General features: G+C 44.2%; 1 protein-coding gene and 1 long non-coding RNA gene across 3 annotated transcripts in view; one reads left to right on the top strand and one right to left on the bottom strand.

Moving 5' to 3' along the window:
• The window catches only part of LOC148149187 (uncharacterized), a 304,419-nt gene that overhangs the window by 57,155 nt on the left and 224,305 nt on the right, over positions 1-22,959 (top strand). The window lies entirely within an intron of this gene.
• The window catches only part of qsox1 (quiescin Q6 sulfhydryl oxidase 1), a 123,393-nt gene that overhangs the window by 20,139 nt on the left and 80,295 nt on the right, over positions 1-22,959 (bottom strand). For both annotated transcript variants that reach the window (XM_043699922.2, XM_043699923.2), the window contains exons 7-10: positions 22,458-22,589; positions 20,720-20,849; positions 3,670-3,792; positions 1,331-1,487 (exon numbers count right to left, since the gene is read on the bottom strand). In XM_043699922.2, the coding sequence (XP_043555857.2) occupies positions 1,331-1,487; positions 3,670-3,792; positions 20,720-20,849; positions 22,458-22,589 (542 nt within the window). The remainder of the gene's footprint in view (positions 1-1,330; positions 1,488-3,669; positions 3,793-20,719; positions 20,850-22,457; positions 22,590-22,959) is intronic.

Genomic DNA, 22,959 nt, shown 5'->3' on the forward strand with positions numbered 1-22,959 from the left:
TTATGGTCAAGCCTTCTGTGAAAACTCCCTTCCCTGGTTCTGGAGAAAGCACAATGCTATGAGCGCGTTTTCAGCTCCAGGTTTCAATCCAAATTGCACACTGTTCTGACCGGACTCCTCCAGCGAGACTGGGTCCAATTCCTGGGATTGCAACAACATGATCCAGAAGGAATACACGGGCTCGAATGGTGGAGCCACTGGCCCTTTCTCCAGCAAGGGCTAATCAAAAAATGTGGTCTTGTCAGTATTACCCACATCTAAATGAGACATTATTCTTTCTAAAGTTAAGTATTCATCCATTTTTGGGTAAGAAATGTGAATGCTTCCAAGTCAGGACACTCTAAAATTGATGGACGTCAAAAGCGTCACTAAGGCCACCATGAATTGTGTGCCTAACCTCGCTCCTGCACATGTGGTACGTTCGTTAAGTTGGATCTCTGGGTGTGAAATGTCTAAAGCTGCCCCTTCCTTTCCCCATCGTCCTCTTCCTAATGCTATTAATGAGCGTGACTGCTATGCAGTTTTAAGTCAGGGGCAATAATCTGCTAAGGGCCAATGTTGATTCACACCAGAGCTGGTGACAGCTAAAGTGTAAAGTGCACAGAGATTGTGGGTTATTAGAAAAGTCTTTGCACTTCCTGATAAATGACCCATGCGGGGAGCCTCTCGCATTCAGCATCAATCTCACTAATTTCACCGAAGGCTCAGTCACGCACACCAAATGCTCTCTGAGTATGACAGATGGTTGCCCCCATCTTGAGGGTGGCTTGCTCCAGGGACGGGGTTGAACAAACATCCTGTGACACCATTTTGCCTTCCATCACCTGCACCAACTTCACATTCAGCCACTTGGGAACACCACCTGAGCAGCCACCTGTGGAAGGGCAGGTGGCTTTTATCAGGTAGACACGTTCCCATTGGGTGGAACTGCTGTCAATCATTAAAATATTGTATGTGGATTCGTGTGACTAGGTAGAGGGTGACTATGATTGTGGATAGACAGGATGAGGTGTGGGCGAGTGATTTGGACAATTTATGGAGGGAGTTTTGGACAGGCCATGAGGGGTTTGGAGTTGGGTGAGTGAGAGATACCTTGAGAGAATGACTGAGGATTTGGAAAACGAATATCCTTCATAACTTAAAGAGATCCACATGACTTTTCAGAAAAATGTGAAGAATGATGGCCTATTTTCTTTTAGCCAATTTAGAGGATTGACATGGGTGACAACAGATAACCAAGAGCAACCAGCCATTCAATCACCTTTCCTTTAAGATATATATATATTATATATATATATATAGAAAAAAAAATTGGAAGATGAAGTCTTACTCTCTCCCCTGTCAGCCATTGATTTGTTGTGTTTTGCAGCCTGCACTGTCAAGAGGTGAAACAGTGTCCACACAGAGCAGGGGTAACCTCGGAAGTGGGGCTTGCTGCCCTGGCAACTGACCCAGTTCAATCCATCAGGCAACAGGGCCCCAGTTGTCTAGGAGAAGGAAAGAAACAGATTAAAACAGATGTTAGTCAAGATCAAGAACACGTTTGGTGCACTTTCTACACAGAAATGCTTTCAGAAGCTGTCATTCAGGGATTTTAAAGTTTGCAGCGCAGATAAAAATGGGATCACTAGCAGTAGGTGCAGGCCATTCAGCCCCTCAAACTTGCTGTACTACACAATTAGCCCATGCTCAAGTTCATTCCATGTCACGGACGGCGTTTTTTTTCCCCACTGTCATACGTATTAAAGAGAGGCCAGAGTGAACTTGTAGATAGTCCTGTGCATGAGTAGATATGTTCTGTGCATGAGTAGATATGTTCTGTGCATGAGTAGATATGTTCTGTGCATGAGTAGATATGTTCTGTGCAAGTTCTGCCACCGAGAAGCATTACACAGGACATCCCAAATCATGGGTCCTGAACCCTACTGGAATTGCTTGACAAGACTTCACAGTCCCGAGCTCCATGGCAGCATTGACTGCTGTGCAGCTAACAGCCATGGAGGCCATTTTCAATTCTCTGGCGTCTTCTGAGGGGTGGGGATGATCTGATGGACCTGATGCCTGTGACAAAGGTCGAGAGAAGCTCCCTGCCATATAACTTCTTAACAAGCTCAACATCACTCCCTCTGCCTCCTTTGCTATGCTCCACCCTTCTCCCACTCAACAACACTGTTTCCTTTAAAGCATTTGTACAATAATCCATGTTTAAATGCAGCAATTTCAAGTATAAAATACTGTTATAGTTTTGATCTATGTTGGCTAATCAAATCCAATAAACTAACTTAACTAAGAACAGTTCCCAGTAAAACAAATGCCATACCAAACTTTAGAATGGCAGCTGTTGTTAGCACAATTCATTTTATGAATTTTATAACAGCCCTCAACAATTTGCCAAAACTTTTTAGTACAGTTTTATTGCCCAAACAATTGTTTACTCCTGGCTGACAGGTTAAAACCTTATAGTGCTTGACAATTGTTAACAATGTTACAAATTAACTGCAGTCGAAGATACATGAGGGGCTAACTATGTGTGTTTCCTTACAGTTTATTCTCCAGATCATAAAACTTACCATAGAATCCCTACAGTGTGGAAACAGGCCATTCAGTCCATCCAGTCCACACCAACCGTCTGAAGGGCATCTCACCTAAATCTACCCCCCTACCCTGTGTTCCTGTGTTTCCCATGACTAACCCATCTAGCCTGCACATCCATGCACTCTACGGGCAACTTAGCATGGTGAATCCACCCAACCTGCACATCTTTGTACTGTGGGAGGAAATGAGAACACCTGGAGGATACCCACGCAGACACGGGAAGAATGTGCAAACACCACAGACACTTGCCTGAGGGTAGAATCAAACCCATGCCTCTGGCGCTGTGAGGCAGCAGTGCTAATCACTAAGCCACCGTGCCAAGTTTAATACACTCAATTGAAGAGGGAGTAAGAGTGATACATTGACCAATTCCAACACTCCCAGCTGTTTCCCCAGATAATTCAACATCTACTCTCTGGTCTGTACAGCTTAACCTTCATTTAGGGGTACACAGACAACAGTAGGCCATTTGGCCCTTTGAACCTGCTCCACCATTTCAATACGGTCAGGGCTGATCATCCAACTCAGTAATTTGTTCCTGCTTTTTCCCCATACCCTTTCATCCTTTGAGTCCTGAGGACTGTATATCTCCTTGTTGAAAACATTCAATGTTTTGGCCTCAACTGCCTTCTGTAGCAGAGACCTCCACAGGCTCAGCACTTTCTGGGTGAAGAATATTCTCCTCATCTCAGTCCGAAATGGCTTGCCCAGTATCCTTGGAATGTGATTCCTGGTTCTGAGTATATTCAGTATCTGAACCAAAGGGACTCCTCCAAACAAAAGAAAATTTAATAACTGTGGTAGGGTAGTGGCCTCTTGGCTCTTAGAAACAAATTTTATTTGCATAAGCTTATCCCTTTATCCCTCATATTTATGGTTAGCTTCCCCGAAACGCATCTTATCTACATCCTGTTGGAGAGAGTTATACATTCTAAGCAATCTTGAAAGAAGATACTCCTGAATTTCCCATTGAATTTACCAGTGACTAAGTTAGAATTCAAGCTCCAGACAGGAAGAATGCCATCATAAAATGGGACGTGATCTGCACGTTCAATGCAACAATCAGCAGCTTACCCCATTCTTGTTGTTTAGCACATCAATATAAGCATTGTAGGAGATTGATGCCATGTTGCCCTCTTCTAGCCAGGAGTTAATGGTTTGAAGCAACTTCATGACAAAGGATCGCCCAGGAAAGAACTAGGAAAAGAAAGCAAGGCATGTTAACAATTATTCAAAAAAAAAAACCAACACATGTTTCCTTCGTTGCACATTCTAAGTCCATAAGGTGAATCCTGATGAGCAAGTGCCCCTTGGCCCATCTTTCAAAAGGAGAATCTAACAAAATCCCCTCTTCTTGGTATCCACTTAGTGTCTGAATGACATGAAGGCATCCAGTTATCAGACTTAATGTGCATCTTAGGTCCCTCTGAAAGCAATGTCCATGAACCTTAGGACAGCAGCCCATAGAGCACCTACATGACATTTTCAACTCCAAAACGAGTGATTCCAAGGCCTCCCCATTGAACACTGCTGACAATTCCCTGCCAGTGTTGAGCTGAGTGAAGGGCCAGTTCTGTCATGGACACATGTCTATTTGAAAATTGGATTAATTCCACACTGAATCCTTGACAATCAGGCAAGAGCTAAATAACTGACTGCAAACAATGGAAGCTGACAATCTGTTTAAATGTACAGTCTGTTAAATCACTCACACAGTTACCCCTCAGCTCATCAGAACAAATTACATTTTTGATGTTTATCCAACGGAGTCCACAGAGCATGGTTACAAAGGACATTACACAAAACATTGAAGAAATTTTTCATGGGGCATTGAGCCTCCCTTTGGTCACGGTAATTTATAGCAGATAAATTACTGAGTCTTTCATCAACTTTCCATTATGGGCACAGTATATGGCATGAGATTGACTCTCAAACATGTCTAATATGGTGTACGCGAAGAAGAAAATTGGCATTGGCCTGTGCTGGAAGACCCCATTTAGGGAATGCCTGTTTTTATCATGTTATGACTTGGGGATTACCAGATGAAGGTTGGGGACATCCCTGCAGAGAGAGCCAGATAAAGAAAATGATAGACTGATTGCCCCAATAAAACCACAAGTCCATTAGTTTTGTCAGAATTCTCTCAATTGGTTGTAAAAATGCTAGGACTGTCAAATTTCTTACGGACATTCTCATGCTTTTTCTCACAAGATGGTTTCTTTCCTTGTTCTCCGGCTGCCTGATGCATACAGAAAGCCAGATTCATGACAATGGTCTCCAAACTGTACTTAACAATCTATTAAGATGGAGCTTCGGCTTGATTGTCATCAATTGCATATGCTTTACGCCAGCACCAACAGGGTCCCAGCCCTATTATCCAAATCTGGAGAACCCCATCTGCGAACAGGATAGCTTGCTACTAACTCCTATTATTAAGACGAGCAAGCCGGCAGCTAAGGACTTTACAGCTGCCTCTGCAGCACCCTGGCCTGTGGTGAACTCTGTTCATGCGGGAGGGCAAAGTTTCTGTTTGGTTGCATTGATATTTGTAGAGAAATTCAGCAACAATGGGCCAAAGATTGTGAAATTTCAACTGCAAGTTGTGGCCCGTGGAAATCATGTTCCCATGAGCTTTTAAAACCCAGCGTGAATTCTGCTCAAGAAATTGATGTTCCCAGGTTGAATCAATCATCGAGATGGTCTTATCTGTGCCTCATTGCAGGCCTTCACAGCTTTTACTTTTCTTTAGCTGTTGGGAACTAATAGACACATTTTAAAAGCTTTTAGATATTAAGTGCTATTTAATTTCCTAAGACGTTGACTATCACACAGCAGCAAATAATAAATGGCTTTGCAAAGTCATTTTGCAGTTATACTGAATAGGGTTTCTCACAATGGTAAAATTAAGAAGCATTAAAAATGTCTTTCCTCACAGATTAATAAAACTATCAAAAAATACTTTTATTGGAAAAATAAATTGCATTCTAGAACTCTGCCCAGTCGTAACACAGAATCCCTACAGTGCCGAAGCAGGCCATTCAGTCCATCAAGTCCACATTGACCCTCCAAAGAGTATTTACCCCAGACCCCCTAACCTTCCCAAGTAATTCCACATTAACCATGGTCAATCCACCTAACCTAAGGAAACCGGAGCACTCAGAGGAAACCAATGCAGACACAGGGAGAATGTGCAAACTCCACACAAGGAGTGGAATCACACTCAGGTCCCTGGTGCTGTGAGATAGCAGTGCTAACCACTGAGGCCGTGTGCTGTCCTCGTGCCATACCAGTCCTTTGCAGATTTTAGATCTGTGATTGTCTAAATGAACTTAAGCAGAAACCCAAACGGTAAAACCAATTTAGAACATTAGTATAACTTTGTGTGCAATTTGTATTCAAATTGGCAAGTGGACCCAGCTCAAACTTATCCATTAGTCTTAATCTTTGGCATTGACTGCATGGACTTGCTGAGTATTCACCTATTAATGGCACGATTGCCTATTCCAACAACAGCAGCCCACGGCTTGAGAAAAGATTGGGCACAGTGGAAACCCAGAGCATGTGGCTCAGCTGGAAGCCTTTCAGCCAAGGTGGTTACTTCATGTGGTTGATAATACCCTGTTGTCCACTTGCAAACAGTCAAAGGAGGGAAAAAATGCATGCCACATGAGAACCAGGACTACATATCTCTCTAGCAACCCTCTCTCACCCAGAGCTTGCAAAGCACTACAAAGTAAGGCTATGGTTTTCCTCACATTCTGATTAAAAAAGATATTGTGCTTGGGATGTGGAGATTGTTGGCTAGGTCAGAAGACCTCTGGAGGTGGTGGTGAGCTGCCTTCTGAAACTGCTGCAATCCATGAAGTACACCCAGAATGCTGTCTAGAAGGGAGTTTCATAATTTTGATCCAGAGACACTGAAGGAGCAGCAATAAAGTTCCAAGTCAGGATGGTGTGTGGCTTTTACGGGAGCTTGCATGTGGTAGCATTCCCATGTATCTGCTGCTCTGGTATTTTTTTGATGGTGGAGGCTGTGGGTTTGGAAAATGCTATCGATGAAACCTGGGTTAATTACTGCAGTGCATTTTGTAGATTGTATGCACTGCTGCAGGTATACGTCAGAAGTGATGGAAATAAATGTTGAAGGTAGTTGACTGTGTATCAAGCTTTTTGCATTCATTCAAGTAATTTGGGGAGTATTCCATCACACTCCTAATATATGTCATTGATGGTGGAGTCAGGAAGTGAGTTACTGCAGTATTCCTGACCTCTGACCCACTCATTTAGCCACAATGTTTAAATGGCCAGTCCAGTTTAGTTTCTAGTCAATGGTGAGCTTCAGAATGCTGGAGATGATCATTGCCTGATCATTGCATGGCATACATAGTACTTAGAATTTATCAGTGTCAGCCTGGATAATGTATCCAGGTCTTGCTGCATTTGGGCATGGACTGTTTCAGTAGTCACAAATGGTGCTGAATATTATGCTATTATCAGTGAACATCTCCAATTCTGACCTTATCATGGTGGAAAGGTCATTAATAAAGCAGTTGAAGATGACTGGGCCTAGGACACTATCCTGAGGAACTCCTGCAGAGATGTCCTGGAGCAGAGATGACTGACCTCCAACAACCATGGCCATCCTCCTATGTGTCAGATATGACTCCAAACAGTGGTGAGTTCTCCCCTGGCTTCTCATTTATTCCAGCTTTAATCCTTGATACCATTGCTGCTGGGACAGGCTACACCCCAGATTGGTAAGTGTAGCATCTTACAAATTATAATGTATGATTCCATGGGTAAGACAAGGTCAGGCTGTTGCATGAACAGTCTGTGAGATACTCTACCAACTTTGGCAAAACCCCCCAGACGTTAGTAAGCAGGGAATTGCAGAGTTGATAGGGCTGTATTTACCAGTCTTCCAGTTTTTACGTCAATGTGGGTTTCCTTCCTTCAGACTTTATTGTGGCAGGATCCAACTGAAGGGCTTGCTGGACCACTTAATAGTGAACTGCACTGGTTTGGAGTCACATGTAGGCTAGACCAGGTAAGGATGGCAGAGCCCAAATCCCTAGAAGACTTACAATCGCTGAAAATCTGAGACAGAAAAAGAAATCGCTGGAGAAACTCAGCAGGCCTGGCAGCATCTGAAGAAGGGTCACTGAACTTGAAACGCTAATTCTGCTTTCCCTTCATGAATGCTGCCAGAACTATTGAGTTTCTCCAGTAATTTATGTTTGGGTCTCTAGATTAACAGCCCAGTGGCAATTCCACCATTTCCCTTGTCAGTATGACATGCTTTGGCACATCAGTGTACCTGCATGGTTTATCAAGAGAAACTGAGAGAGACCCAGCTGTGACAAAAGGAGATTAAAATTCCCTTTTCATGTTTAACTTCTTTAAAATAAAAAAAAGTAAAATTTTGTTTCCACAATTTCTGCATGCCTGCCCACTCCCCTCTGCCTTGCAGAAGTTCTTGTTAATCCCCATTAGTATTCTGCTCTCTGTCTTAAACACTCAGCTACGAGCTGAGATAAAATCATGTCTGCTTCAATCCAACAACCACAGCCCCGAAGGACCCAGAAAATCTACTTCTGTTCAATAACTGAAACTAAAATTCAATTAGTATTAGCACAGAGACAAACACCACAGGATCTGAGAACACTTACCACAAACAGGGTTAAAAACAAGATTACCACGGTTAACTGAACAGGCTCCTTCCTCTCCAGTGACCTAGGTCTAAGCTTACGATGGAATCAGTGGCCTCAGTCTACGCTGCTTGCTCCACTAATAGGATTTCAAAAATCTCTCACGGAGCAATTTGTCCTCAACCTATGCTGTTGTGGTAGAGCCTTCTTGCTGGTGAATGTAGATGCAGAGAGACATGCATTTTCACACTCAGACACACATGTACACATAGTCCCACCTGTGTATAAACGTGTTCCCAAAAATGATTGTGTAAAAGTACTCATAAACATACATTTCCTAATTGGAAGCAGAAAGGAAACCCAGAGAAGAGTTATTATTTTAAATGATCCTTCTGACTTCAACAATGACTCAGTCAGGTGCTTCATAGCAGCATCACAAAATAAAGTACTATCCAAAGTGGCAGAGTGTTTGAGGTCAGATGATGAAAAGCTTGGTCAAAAAGTTAGGCTGCCTAGCAGATGAAAGCGAGGTACAGAGAGGTCGAGGTGTTTCGGAAGGATATTTCAGAACTTGAGGCCCATGCAACCGAAAATGGGATTGCCATTTGTGTAAGATTAAAATAGGGGATTCACCAGCAGAGACCAGACTGCAAGAGATTGCCAAGATTGGGAGTGGAGAGTCAATGGATGGTTTTGAAAACATTATTGCAACATTTCAGAACCAAATTGCTGGCCCAGCAGGAGCCAATGTTGAAGGTAGTGGATGGTGTACCAAGCAAGCAGACTGCTTTGGCTTAGATGGTGTGTCAAGCTTTTTGAGTATAATTGGAGCTGCACTCATCCAGACCAGTGCAGATTATTCCATCACACTCCAGAGGTGTGCTTCACTGAGCTACCCACTGCAGTATTCCTGGCCTCTGACCTACTCTTGTAGCTGCAGTATTTACATGTTGAGCCCCGTTCAGTTTCTGGTCAATCGTAAACCTCAGGATGTTGGAGATAATCATTGCCTGGTGCGTGTGTGATAAGGTTCTGCACGGTGGACTGGTTAGCAAGGTGAGATCACATGGAATCCAGGGTGAGTCATTTGGATACAAAACTGGCATGAAGGTAAGAGGCAAAAGTGGTAGTGGAGGGTTGTTTTTCAGACTGGAGACCTGTGACCAGCAGTACGCCGCAAGGATCAGTCCTGGGTCCACCGCTTTTGTCATTTATATAATTGATTTGAATGTGAATATAAGAGGTACAGTTAGTAAGTTTACAGATGACACCAAAATTGGTACTGAAATGGACAGTGAAGAAGGTTACCTCAGAGTACAATGAGACCTTGATCAGATGGGCCAATGGGCTGAGGAGTGGCAGATGGAGTTTAATTTAGATAAATATAAGGTGCTGCAATTTGAAAAGGTATATCAGGGCAGGACTTATATACTTAATGGTTGGGTCCTGGGGGGTGTTGCCTAACAAAGAGACCTTGGGATGCAGCTGCATAGTTCCTTGATGAAGGAGCAGTGCTCTGAAAACTTGTGATTTCAAACAAACCTGTTGGACTATAACCTGGTGTTGTGTGGCTTCTGACTTTCGAGGTTTTCCTCAGTGATGTCAGTGAGCAGCCATCTTAAAAATCACTGCCAGCCAGACCCAAGTTATGCAGTTCCATTTGCTTTCCTCTCCCTGGGCTTTGTGTTTCTTGCAATCACACTCAACCTCTGGTTCACTTTCCTTATTATGATAGTGTGAATTCCCATAATTGCTTGAACCCATTCCTACCTTTGACTTCATCTCCCAACCACCTCCCTTTTAACTTGCCTCGGAATAGGGTGCAATTCTACAGCGTCATTCATTAACAAAGACCCAAGGGATTCTTCACGCTAACTGACTGTTTTCTTGCGGGGTGGTCATAGAGTCATAGTCATAGAGTGGGAGTCACCTCAGAAAGCCCAAGGCTTCCCTTCAGCTGACAATTACATTATTCAGTAACCTCGCTAGGAAGGGATGTGTGTAATGCAGCTCAGGATCTCTGGCCTCGTTGTGCCCCAAACCTTGGGGTGTGGAGGCCAGCACTATTGCTCTGGCCTCGAATAAGACCATTACTGCCTGTAGAAATCAGAGATCTCTGTCTATGTCTCAATATCCATAGTGGACAGTGTGTGCAAAACAGGAAGCAGGGCAGATACATAACTGCTCTCCTTGGGAAGGTTTCTTTCCCGTCAACATATTTGGCATGATACTGGATTAAATGTGTGTTTTAAAAATTTGAACTAATGATTTTAGGTCCTATGACATAACTGCAATTGGATGTTATTTCTTTGCAGATAATCTGTACAGTTGTATGGCATCTCAGCATGTCCCACATTAATAAGTTTGGATTAGCCATCGAGACACCTATCCCACACACGACCAATTCACAATCTCACTGAATCCTCAACCATCCAAAACGGCACACTTGCCTTTATTTGACAATGGTCATGTTGCAGCTGTGCAAGACATTGGTTCAGCCACTTTTGGGATAGCGCACTCAACTGCTTTGGAAAGATGTTAATAAACTTGAAGGGGTGCAGAAAAGATTTATAAGGATGTTGCTGGGTTTGGAGGATTTGAGCTATTGGGAGAGGCTAAATAAGCTGGGGCTATTTTCCCTGGAGTGTTGGAGGTTGAGGGGTGACCTGATAGAGGTTTATAAATCATGAGGGGCATAGATAGGGTGAATAGACATTGTCTTTTCTCCAGGGTAGCAGCGTAACTAGACGGTATAGGTTTAAGGTGAGAGGAGAAAGACTTAAAAGGGACCTAAGTATTAACTTTTCATGCAGAGGGTTGTTCATGTATGGTATGAGCTGCCAGAGAAAGTGGTGGAGCCTGACACAATTACAACATTTAAAGGGCATCTGGAAGGGTACATGAATAGGAAGGATTTAGAGGGATATGGGCCTAATGCTGGAGAATGGGACTAGATTAATTTAGGATATCTAGTTGGCATGGAGGAGTTGGACTGAAGGGTCTGTTTCCGTGCTGTACATCTCTGTGCCTCTACATCACAAAAAACTTTGCAAGGAATTTGGTTTTTGGCATGGTGTAAGATTAGAATATTATTACAGGACCAGGCCAGGAATGGGGGTGCAACCAACTTGTTCAATATACCAGAAGAGAGCAGACGATGAGGAAGGCAGAGAGGAGACAGGTGCAAGAGACCCTGGGGGAAGTACCTGTCAGGAACAAATTGAATCTTTTGGAAACAGTAGAGACAGATGACACTGCCAGTCGGCGAGGCGACCAGGTCTGTCAATCAAACGTTGGCGTGGAGGCAGAGCGGAAGAGTCAGACATTGCACAGAGCCGTGGTAATAGGGGACTCCATAGTGAGAGGAACTGACTGGGGTTTTTGCGGCAGCAGACGGCACTTAAGGATGGTGTGTTGCCTTCCTGGTGCCAGGGTTAAAGACATCACAGACAGACTGCAGGAAATCATCAAGGACGAAGGTGAAGAGCCAGAGGTGGTGGTACATGTCAGCACAAATAATGTCAGGAAGAAGAGGAGGAACATACTACAGCGGGACTTCGGAGAACTAGGAAGAAGGCTGAAAAGCAGGATGTCCAAGGTGGTTATCTCCGGTTTGCTTCCAGTTCCTCGGGCTGGTGAGGCCAGAAACAGGGAGATAATGGACTTGAATGTGTGGCTGGGGAACTGGTGCAGGAAGCAAAGATTTAAATTCTTGGATCACTGGGGTGTGTTTTGTGGTAAACATAAATTCTACAAGAGAGACTGTTTGCACCTTAATAGGTTGGGGACCAGCATTCTGGCAGGCAGGTTTGCTACTGCAACACAGCTGCGTTTAAACTAAGTAGTGGGGGGAGGGGACAAACTGGATGTTTAAGGGAAAGTTAGAACAAGCGAAGTCAAGAAAGACAACGGTATCAATGAAGCAGAAAACTCAAAAACGGATCATGCTGTAAGGTGGAGTGAAATAGGAGTTGATGGGAAGGGTAAGGGCAGTAACAAATTAAAAGTACTATATATGAATGCACGAAGCATTAGAAATAAGATGGATGAGCTTGAGGCTCTTTTGAAAATTGGCAAATACGATATTGTGGGGATAACTGAGATGTGGCTTCAAGTGGACAGGGCCTGGGAAATGAATATTCAAGGCTACACGTGCTATTGTAAGGACAGACTGATGGGCAGAGGGGGTGGGGTGGCCATGTTGGTAAGGGATGATATTCAGTCCCTTGCATGGGGGGACCAAGAATCAGGGGATGTAGAGTCAGTATGGGTAAAGCTGAGAAATTCTAAGGGTAAAAAGACCCTCTTGGGAGTTATCTACATGCCCCCAAACAGTAGTCTGGATGTCGGATGCAAGTTAAATCAGGAGCTGAAATTGGCCTGTCGCAAAGATGTTACTACAGTTGTTATTGGGGATTTCAACACTCAGGTAGACTGGGAGAATCAGGATGGTATTGGACCTTAAGAAAGAGACTTTGTGGAGTGCCTCCGAGATGGATTCTTAGAACAGCTGGTGCTGGAGCCTACCAGGGAGAAGGCAATTCTGGATCTGGTATTGTGCAACGAACCAGAATTGATCAGGGACCTCGAAGTGAAGGAGCCATTAGGAGGTAGTGACCATAATACAATAAGCTTCAATCTGCAATTTGAGAGGGAGAGGGTACAATTGGAAGTGACAATATTTCTGTTGAATAAAGGGAACTATGGAGCTATGAGGGAGGAGCTGGCCAAAGTTCAATGGTGCAATACCTTAGCAGGGATGACAGTGGAGGAACAATGGCAGATATTTCTGTGTATAATGCAGAAGATGCAGGATCAGTTCATTCCAAAAAGGAAGAAAGATCCTAGGAGGAGGCATGGGGGGCCGTGGCTGTACTGGGAAGTTAAGAAACATATAAAGTTAAAAGAGAAAAAGTATAACATAGCAAAGATAAGTGGGAAAACGGAGGACTGGGAAGCTTTTAAAGAACAACAGAGGATTACTAAGAAGGAAATACGCAGAGAAAAAATGAGGTACGAAGGTAAACTGGCCAAAAATATAAAGAGGATAGTAAAAGCTTTTTTAGGTATGTGAAAGGCAGAAAAATGGTTAAGACCAAAATTGGGCCCTTGAAGACAGAAACAGGGGAATATATTACAGGGAACAAAGAAATGGCGGAAGAATTGAATTGGTACTTCAGATCTATGTTCACTGGGGAAGACACAAGCAATCTCCCTGAGGTAACAGTGGCTGAAGGACCTGAACTTAAGGGAATTTATATTTGCCAGGAATTGGTGTTGGAGAGACCATTAGGTCTGAAGGTTGATAAGTCCCCGGGGCCTGATGGTCTACATCCCAGGGTATTGAAGGAGGTGGCTCGAGAAATCGTGGATGCGTTGGTGATTATTTTCCAGAGTTCAATAGATTCGGGATCAGTTCCTGCGGATTGGAGGGTGGCTAATGTTGTACCACTTTTTAAGAAAGGTGGGAGAGAGAAAGCAGGAAATTATAGACCAGTTAGTCTGACCTCAGTGGTGGGAAAGATGCTGAAGTCTTTTATAAAGGATGAAATTACGACTCATCTGGATAGTAGTAACAGGATAGGTCAAGAGTCAGCATGGATTTATGAAGGGGAAATCATGTTTGACGAATCTTCTGGAATTTTTTGAGGATGTAACTCTGAAGATGGACGAGGGAGATCCAGTAGATGTAGTGTACCTGGACTTTCAGAAAGCTTTTGATAAAGTCCCACATAGGACGTTAGTGAGCAAAATTAGGGCATATGGTATTGGGGGCAAAGTACTGACTTGGATTGAAAGTTGGTTGGCTGACAGAAAACAAAGAGTAGTGATAAACAGCTCCATTTCGGAATGGCAGGCAGTGACCAGTGGGGTACCACAGGGATCAGTGCTGGGACCGCAGCTTTTTACAATATATATTAATGATATAGAAGATGGTATTAGTAATAACATTAGCAAATTTGCTGATGATACTAAGCTGGGTGACAGGGTGAAATGTGAGGAGGATGTTAGGAGATTACAGGGTGACCTGGACAGGTTAGGTGAGTGGTCAGAAGCATGGCAGATGCAGTTTAATGTGGATAAATGTATGGTTATCCACTTTGGTGGCAAGAACAGGAAGGCAGATTACTACCTAAATGGAATCAATTTAGGTAAAGGGGCAGTACAAAGAGATCTGGGTGTTCTTGTACACCAGTCAATGAAGGTAAGCATGCAGGTACAGCAGGTAGTGAAGAAGGCTAATATAGCATGCTGGCCTTCATAACAAGAGAGATTGAGTATAGAAGCAAAAAGGTTCTTCTGCAGCTGTGCAGGGCCCTGGTGAGACCGCACCTGGAGTATTGTATGCAGTTCTGGTCTCCAAATTTGAGGAAAGACATTCTGGCTATTGAGGGAGTGCAGCGTAGGTTCACGAGGTCAATTCCTGGAATGGCGGGACTACCTTACGCTGAAAGACTGGAGTGACTGGGCTTGTATACCCTTGAGTTCAGAAGTCTGAGAGGGTATCTGATTGAGACATATAAGATTATTAAAGGATTGGACACTCTGGAGGCAGGAAACATGTTTTCGCTGATGGGTGAGTGCCGAACCAGAGGACACAGCTTAAAAATACAGGGTAGACCATTTAGGACAGAGATGAGGAGAAACTTCTTCACCCAGAGAGTGGTGGCTGTGTGGAATGCTCTGCCCCAGAGGACAGTGGAGGCCAAGTCTCTGGATTCATTTAAGAAAGAGTTGGATAGAGCTCTCAAGGATAGTGGAATCAAGGGTTATGGAGATAAGGCAGGAACAGGATACTGATTAAGGATGATCAGCCATGATCATATTGAATGGTGGTGCAGGCTCGAAGGGCAGAATGGCCTACTCCTGTACCTATTGTCTATTGTAGTATAGTATGCGAAGGTTGATCAACCTACATGGTGTCAGAAATCATTGCAATGTTCAGTTCCTAGTTAAATGCTGGCTAAAGTCTCTCGCGCTAATGCACTCCTCTGCTGATACCATAACCAGTTAAATATCAAATGCTCCCCATCACTGTGGATGGCCAAGTTGCACATCAGGAAGGAACGGCAGAGCAACAGGAGATTTGGTAATTGCACACCAGCTGGGTCAGTAAATATGGATATCCTCCCCCACTTCACTCGTTTGCAGCCTCTGCCATAGCTGCGGTGCTATCAGCTCACTGCCCTCTTCACCGACAGAGCACATGCCAAGAACAAACTGTAGTGGCTAGCTGGGGAGAACAGACTTGGAGCCAAATTAAATAGTGCACCTCAGAGATTTTGCAATGCCAAAAAGGTGGTATACAAATGCAAGTTATTGCTGGCAAGGCTAGACTACATAGAAGGGAAGACTGCTAGTCAGGGATAAGGTGCGAGAGCTGAGTGTGGTGATGTATTTCATTGAACCCATTTGTGAGATATTTTCAGTTTAAAATATGCTTGCTCTTGGTAGTTTCTACACGTTTTCTTTGTTATTCCAACAAATTAATTGTGATAACACAAACCAAAATATTAAACACATTAACTGTGAAAAATTGCACCAATTCCTCCTGTATAGCTTGTCATTTTGAAGAGTTTCCCTAATAGACTGGAATGACTTATTAAAGGAATCAGACTGACCCTGCCTGAAGAGCCAGATCCCTCTTTTCTCCTCTTCACTTTGAAAGCAGATGCAACACCCATTGGCTCATGTCCCTTTGTATGCGTCTAATGACCCCTGCAGACAGTGGGACTGAAAAGGTCAAGGCGTCAATTCTGTGACCACTTACCAGTCGTTAAAGCAGCCAGGCATTCAAGTCTTGATAAACAGCTCAACTTGACAGAGCAGCTGGAGGTGTGGATGGGGGATGGAGGGATACATGCTGGTGACCCAACAGCCTCCTGCCAGGACAGAGAGCTGCTGCTCTGCAAGGGTCACATGTGGGGGTCAGTGTCGAAGCTGAACTCTGTCACCTAGAGCTGCTGGCTATTAGCTACCCTTACACTGCTACCACTGAATTTCAACCATGAATGGGGATCAGTGTCAGCAGCTTGAAGCTTTGAGGAACTGTCATCTCTCACCAACTCAAAACTAAGGCTGGGTTCCAGAGACATGGAGTGTCTGGAGTTATATCACCGACGCAGCTTTTGGTGCTAGTCCAATACTACCTCACAGCAAGGCTAATTTTCTTCACTGGAGTTGATCAACTGAAGCTTGCATACAATTTGGTGTTAAGTTGGAAGGCTGATTGGTCTTGTTCTGTGCTGTGGGATTTTCTGGAGACAGCCATAAGGTTGGGTGGAGGTGGGTTAGATAATGGAAAAATAAATCAGAGTCTCAGATGGTCATCATCTCACAGCTTAGTTCTCAAGAATCAATTACTGCTGCTGTCTTGGATGGTATAGAACTGCTTGGTGGAGCTTTGCTACTATTGGGCAGCAGAGGAGCATAGGTGAGTTGGACCAAAGGGTCTGATTCCGTGCTGTACATCTCTGAGACTCTCTATGATGCTGTCATTAAGGAGGGAATTCTGGGATTTTGTCCCAGTGACAGTGACAGAACAGTCAGATGGTTTGAAAGGGAGATTACAAAGTGGTGGCATTCCCGAATATCTGCTGCCCTCGTCCTTCTGGAGGGAAGTGGTTGTAGGTTTGGAAGGTGCTGTCTAAAGATCTTTGGTGAATTTCTACAATTGTGGATAGCACACAAGTGCTGCAGCTGAGCATCGGTTGTGGAGGGAGTGGATGCTTGTGCGTGTGGTGCCAATCAAGTTGGCTACTTCGTCCTGGATAGTGTCAAGCTTCTTGAATGTTGTTGGCGTTACATCCATGCAAGTGGGAAGTATTCCATGACATTCCTGACTTGTGCCGTATATAGTGATCCAACTCTGGGGAGTCAGGAAGTGAAATATTCACTGGGGCGGTACAGTGGCTCAGTGGTTAACACTGCAGCCTCACAGCACTAGGGACTCAGGTTTGATTCCAGCCTCGGGGGACTGTGTGGAGTTTGCACATTCTCCCTGTGTCTGTGTGGGTTTCCTCCGGGTGCTCTGGCTTCCTTCCACAGTCCAAAGATGTGCAGGTCAGGTGGATTGGCCATGCTAAATTGCCCATAGCGTTAGGTGCATTAGTCAGAGGGAAATGGGTCTGGGTGGGTTACACTTCGGAGGGTTGGTGTGGACTTGTTGGGCTGAAGGGCCTGTTTCCACACTGTAGGTAATCTAATCTAATCACTGCAGGATCCAAAGCCTCTGACCTGCTCTTGTAGCCACTCTGTCAAGGTATTGCCCAGATGTTGTTCCATCTGAACATGGACTGCTTCAGTATCTGAGCCATCATGAATGGTGCTGCATTGTGCAGTCAGCAATGAACATCCCCACTTCTGACCTTATGACAGAGGGCAGGTCAATGATGAAAGCAGTTGAAGATGGTGGGACCTAGCACACTATGCTGAGGAAGTTCTGCTGAGATGATAGACCTCCAACAACAATAACAACAACCATCTTCCCTTTGTGCCAAGTAGGGCTCCAACTAGTGGAGTTTGCCCCCCTGATACCCATTGATTCCAGTTTTGCTAGTGTTCCTGGATTCCACACTCAATCAAATGCAGCCTTCATGTCAAGGGCTGTCACTCCCACCTCCCCTCTGGAATTCAGCTCTCTGAACCATGTTTGAACCAAGGCTGTAATGAGGTCAGGAGCTGAGTGGCCCTGGTGGAAGCCAAACTGGGCGTCACTCAGCAGATTGTTGCTGAGCAGGTGCTGTTTGAGAGTACTGTTGATGACACCTTCCATTACTTTACTGACAATTGAGAGTAGACTGATGGATGGTAATTGGCTGAGTTAGATTTGTCCTGCTTTTTGTTTACAGGATACACCTGGGCAATTTTCCACAGTGTTGAATACACACCAGTGGTTGTAACTGTACTGGAACAGCTTAGCTAGGGGAACGGCAAGGTCTGGAGCACAAGTCTTCAGTATTATTGCTGGTGTGTTTTGTCAGGGCCCATAGCCTTTGCAGTATCCAGTGCCTCTGACTGTTTCTTGTTATCATGTGGAGTGAATCAAATTGGCTGAAAACTGGTATCTGTGATGCTGGGGACCACCGGAGGAGGCCAAGGTGGATCAACCACTTGGCACTTCTGGCTGAAGATTGCTGCGAATGTTTCAGCCTTATCTTTTGTACTGATGTGCGGGGCTCTTCCATCATTGAGAATGGGAATATATGTGGAGCGTCCTCCTCCAGCAAGTTGTTAATTATCCACTGCTATTCATGACTGGATTTGGCAGGACTGTAGAGCTTGCTTCCATAGATTGTGGGACCGCTTAGCTCTATCACTTGCTGCTTGTGCTGTTTGGCATGTGAGTAGTCCTGTTTGGTCGCTGCACCAGGTTGACACCTCATTTTCAGGTTTGCCTGGTGCTGCTCCTGGCATGCCCTCCTGCACTGTCCATTGAACCAGGGTTGAATCCCTGGCTTGATGGCAATGGTTAAATGGGGGATATGCTGGACCATGGGGGTTGCAGATCGTGCTGAAGTTCAGTTCTGCTGCTGTTGATGGACCTCAGCGCCTCATGGATGCCCTGTCTTGAGTTGCTAGATCTGTTTGAAGTCTGTCCCATTTTGTACAGTAACAGTGCCACACAGCACTATGGAGGTTATTCCCAACGTGAAGGAGGGACTTTGTCTCCACAAGGACTGTGCAGAGGTCACTCTTAGTGATACCGGCATGGACAGATGCACCTGTAGCCGGCAGACTGGTGAGGATGAGGTCAGGTTCCTCTAGCTGGTTCCCTAAACAGATCCAGTTTAGCAGTTATATCCTTTAGGACCCCACCAGCTCAGTCAGTAATGTTGCTGCTGAGCCACTCTTGGTGGTGGATGTTTAAACTCCCCTCCCCCACCCTACCCACCTAGAGTATGTTTTGTGCCCTTGCCACCCTCAGTGCTTGCCCCAAATTTTGCAGGTTTACCGATTCGTCAGCAGAAAGAGGTTTCCTTGCCCATGTTTAATCTGGAGCTATGCAACTATATGGAGTCCAGAGTCAATGTTGAGGACTCCGACGCCACTCCCTCCCGACTGTATACCACTGTGCCGCCACTCTGCTGGGTCTGTCCTGCTGGTGGGACAGGACATATCCAAGGATGGTGATGGTGGCACCTGGGATGTTAAATTTTCAAGGAATCTATGGTCAGCTTGCTTTCAAATAATTTGAGAGAAACCAAAAATATTTTTTATAGAAATTGCAATTGTAGCAAAATGACACTTGATTTTGCACTTAGCAAACTTTGAAGGTGTACATGAGCAGTGTTGGACCAGCCACGATCCCTGTGAATGGTGGAGTAAGCTCACAGGATCGTATGACCTTCCCCTGTTCCTATATCTGGCCTTATGTCAGAGGTACAAAGGGTAATATTCAAGATACTGTTCAGTAATAACGTTAGCATTAAAGTTGTAACTTTGCTAATGATCCCATTCTATTAAAAATCCTGTTTAGAATTCACTGTCAGCAGATGGAGGAGCTAGGCAAGGAAACTCCCATCCTTAAATTTGAGCAAATTCATTTTCGCTTCATTTCTAGATTTGAGTTAGTCATTGAACTGTACAGCATGGAAACAGACCCTTCCGTCCGACTCGTCCATGCCGACCATGAGGAGATATCCTAAATTAATCTAGTCCCATTTCCCAGCAGGACGTAATACCTCACTTTTGATTTGTTGCCAACTTACTTACTCTCAACCTGTACGTTTGCTCAACTCTCATTATTGATTTTATTGAGAAGATTAAATTTAATTGCATCAAAAAGTGCAACATCTAAATGTAACACACAGGAAAATGTGATGTGACAACGAAATGATATTGGTACAATTTAAATGTCCAATATAAATAGTGTCATCATTATCTTGCCTCAAAATTTGAGAAAGATTTACTCAGGACCAAGAATGTTATTGAGCTGAAAGTCACACTGCAGTCAGTCGGTACTCAGCAATATTAGCTCTTTCGTTCTGTAAAACTCATTACTGTTAGACAGCCAGTAGCCTCAACAGAATTAATGGAAAATCCCACACTTATACAGTGACCCTCACCTTGCTGAGTAAACTAGAAGCTCATACAGTGAGAAACAAACAGACACTGCAGGCAGTGACACAGTAAGGCACTCATTCCCTGCTGGAAACAAATCCTTTACAAGGTATCACTGAATTATGAAATCCCACTGAAATGAAAATAGTTTCAAATTCATCCCCATATGGAACGACACAGTTTGAGATAAAACATGGAATAGATCCACCACAGTACCTTTTATGAAATTAGAATGAGGGAAATCATGTAAAAGTACTTTAAAAAGATTAATGCTAAAGGTAGCTTATAAGGTGTCCTTTAAAGCAACACCTTTCAGCTTGAGAGACCTTCTTATCCCTCTCTCACAAACTCCAGTTAAATTCAACACAGTTCAAATTTCAGTATTACATGTCCAAACTCACTGTGCAACTAACCTTTGTGAGCACACCGATGAAGTGTTTCAGGGCAGTGAGGTTCTTTCCAGATAGCACCTGATGTATTCCCACCTCCATTTTGAGAGAGTAGTAAAGTGATGACTCCAGGTCAGCCATGTATACCTTGGAACTGCGGGCAGCAACACATGCAAACATTCAGCGATACAGTTAGATAGCAATATGGGAATGGAGTTACACCTTAACAGAGTCAGAGAGAGAGAGAGAGAGAGAGAGAAAGAGAGAGAATACAGTCACACATTAACAGAAATAGTGAGAGATTGAGACAAGAGACAGTTACACCAAGAGAGAATACAGTTACACCTTCATAGAGAGAGAAGTAAAGTTGCATTCTGACAGTGAGTGGGAATGATACAGTTAATCGAGTGTATCTGAAACTCTCCCTCCATGAAGTTAGCTAGACAAGTAATCAACTCATTAATCTAAAGTCATATTTATATAACAGAAGTGCATTATTCATTTCTGTTTGTATTGCAAAACCAGAATCTATTTGGCATTTCATATAATTTTTGATACATTATAATCATGAGTAGACTAAGCCTGATGAAGAGCTTTTGCCCGAAATGTCGATTCTGCTGCTCCTCGGATACTGCCTGACCTGCTATGCTTTTCCAGCACCACACTCTTGACGCTAATCTCCAGCATTTGCAGTCCTCACTTTCGCCTAAGCATTAGATCAGCCCATTGTCCAGTTCTGGTAAATGGGAGGTTAGGAAGAGGGGGAACAATGAGCTCCCCCTTGCTTCACCAAGTGGTAATATACACTAGCCATTGAAACTTACCTTCACTAGCAAGCTCAAACTTCCAACCTAATGTGTTTAACAAGGTAACCACTCCCTGGCTGAAGAAATTCCTCCTCATCCTAGCTCTAACGACATTTACACATCTAACTCTTCCTTTCCCTCTTCTTCCTCTATGAAGATCGTCCAAGGTAGCCAAGCAGGAGGCTGGAAGAACACAGCAAGCCAGGCAGCATCAGGAGGTGGAGAAGTCGACGTTTCGGGTGTAACCTTTCTTCAGGATTCCTGCATCTGCAGTTTTTTTGTCTCTGAGAAGGTCATCAGCAAATAAGACCTAAGTGCTTATTCAGTTCAACAATGCTGGTTGGATAGGACCAAAGGGGCTTGGGGAGGTTGGGGGATGTGGTGCTGTTGCATGGTGAGGCCTATTGCTCTCCCCCATCATATTTATCCCATCAGTGCCCACCATGGGAATGTGAGGGGGCAGGGGGCAGAGGAGATTCACCAGGATGCTGGTGTGATTCAGCTATGAAGGAAGAATAGATAAGCTGGAGTAGTTTTCCTTTTGAGTGGAAAAGGTTGAGGGAGGATCTGAATGAGGAATACAAAGTTCTGAGAGACATAGACAGGGTAGATACAGAGATTTATTCCCTCTTGCTAGAGGTGGCCATGACCAAGGGACACAGTTTTAGGGTGAGGAGCAGGAGATTGAGAGAGAATTTGAGGAAAATCTTTTTCACCCAGGGACTGGTGGATATCTGGAATTCACTGCTAAAAAAGGGTAATGGAGGCAGGTATCCTCAAGACATTTGAGAAGTATTTAGATGAGCACTTGAAATGCCATGGCATACAAGGCAACAATGCTGGAAAATGGGATCAGAATAGAGAGATGCTTAATGTCTAGTGCAGACATGATGGATTGAAAGGCCTTTTCCCATGCTGTTAAAAACTCTGTGACTCAACTATTCATGGCATCTTACCTGTCAAAGTCTCTCCATGGTGGTGCAGTGGTCATGTTTATGGGCTCTACTGTAGGCAGACTCGGAGCGACGCGCGTCACCCCTGGCAACCGGCTCAAGTAATACTTGTAGAAAGCGCGTATTGGCATTTTCCTGCAGATTGAGAAACAGCCAGTTTCAGCACAAAGAATATTCATCGTTTCACCTCAAACCCTTTTAGCAGTAAAAACATTTCACCAGAGAGTTGTCAGGATCACACTATCTCTGTGACTGCCTCTAGCTCTTCAGCTTCTACATTGCCCAGCACCCTTAAAACTTTGCTTTCAAGCTCTCAATTCCTCAACTGCATGCCACCTGTCCGTCGGCTGACCAAGCCATCACCTGCCCATAAGACTATAAGTGACAGGGCTAAATTAGGCCATTTAGCCCATCAAGTCTGCTCTACCATTTGATCATGTTTTTCAACCTCATTCGCTTGCTTTTACTCCTTAACCCTTGATCCCCTTACTAATCAGGAACCTAT

This window comes from Chiloscyllium plagiosum, unplaced genomic scaffold (assembly GCF_037043375.1).
Source record: "Chiloscyllium plagiosum isolate Xiang-an unplaced genomic scaffold, Cpla_swu_hap1 HiC_scaffold_9, whole genome shotgun sequence".
NCBI classification, from domain to species: Eukaryota; Metazoa; Chordata; class Chondrichthyes; order Orectolobiformes; family Hemiscylliidae; genus Chiloscyllium; species Chiloscyllium plagiosum.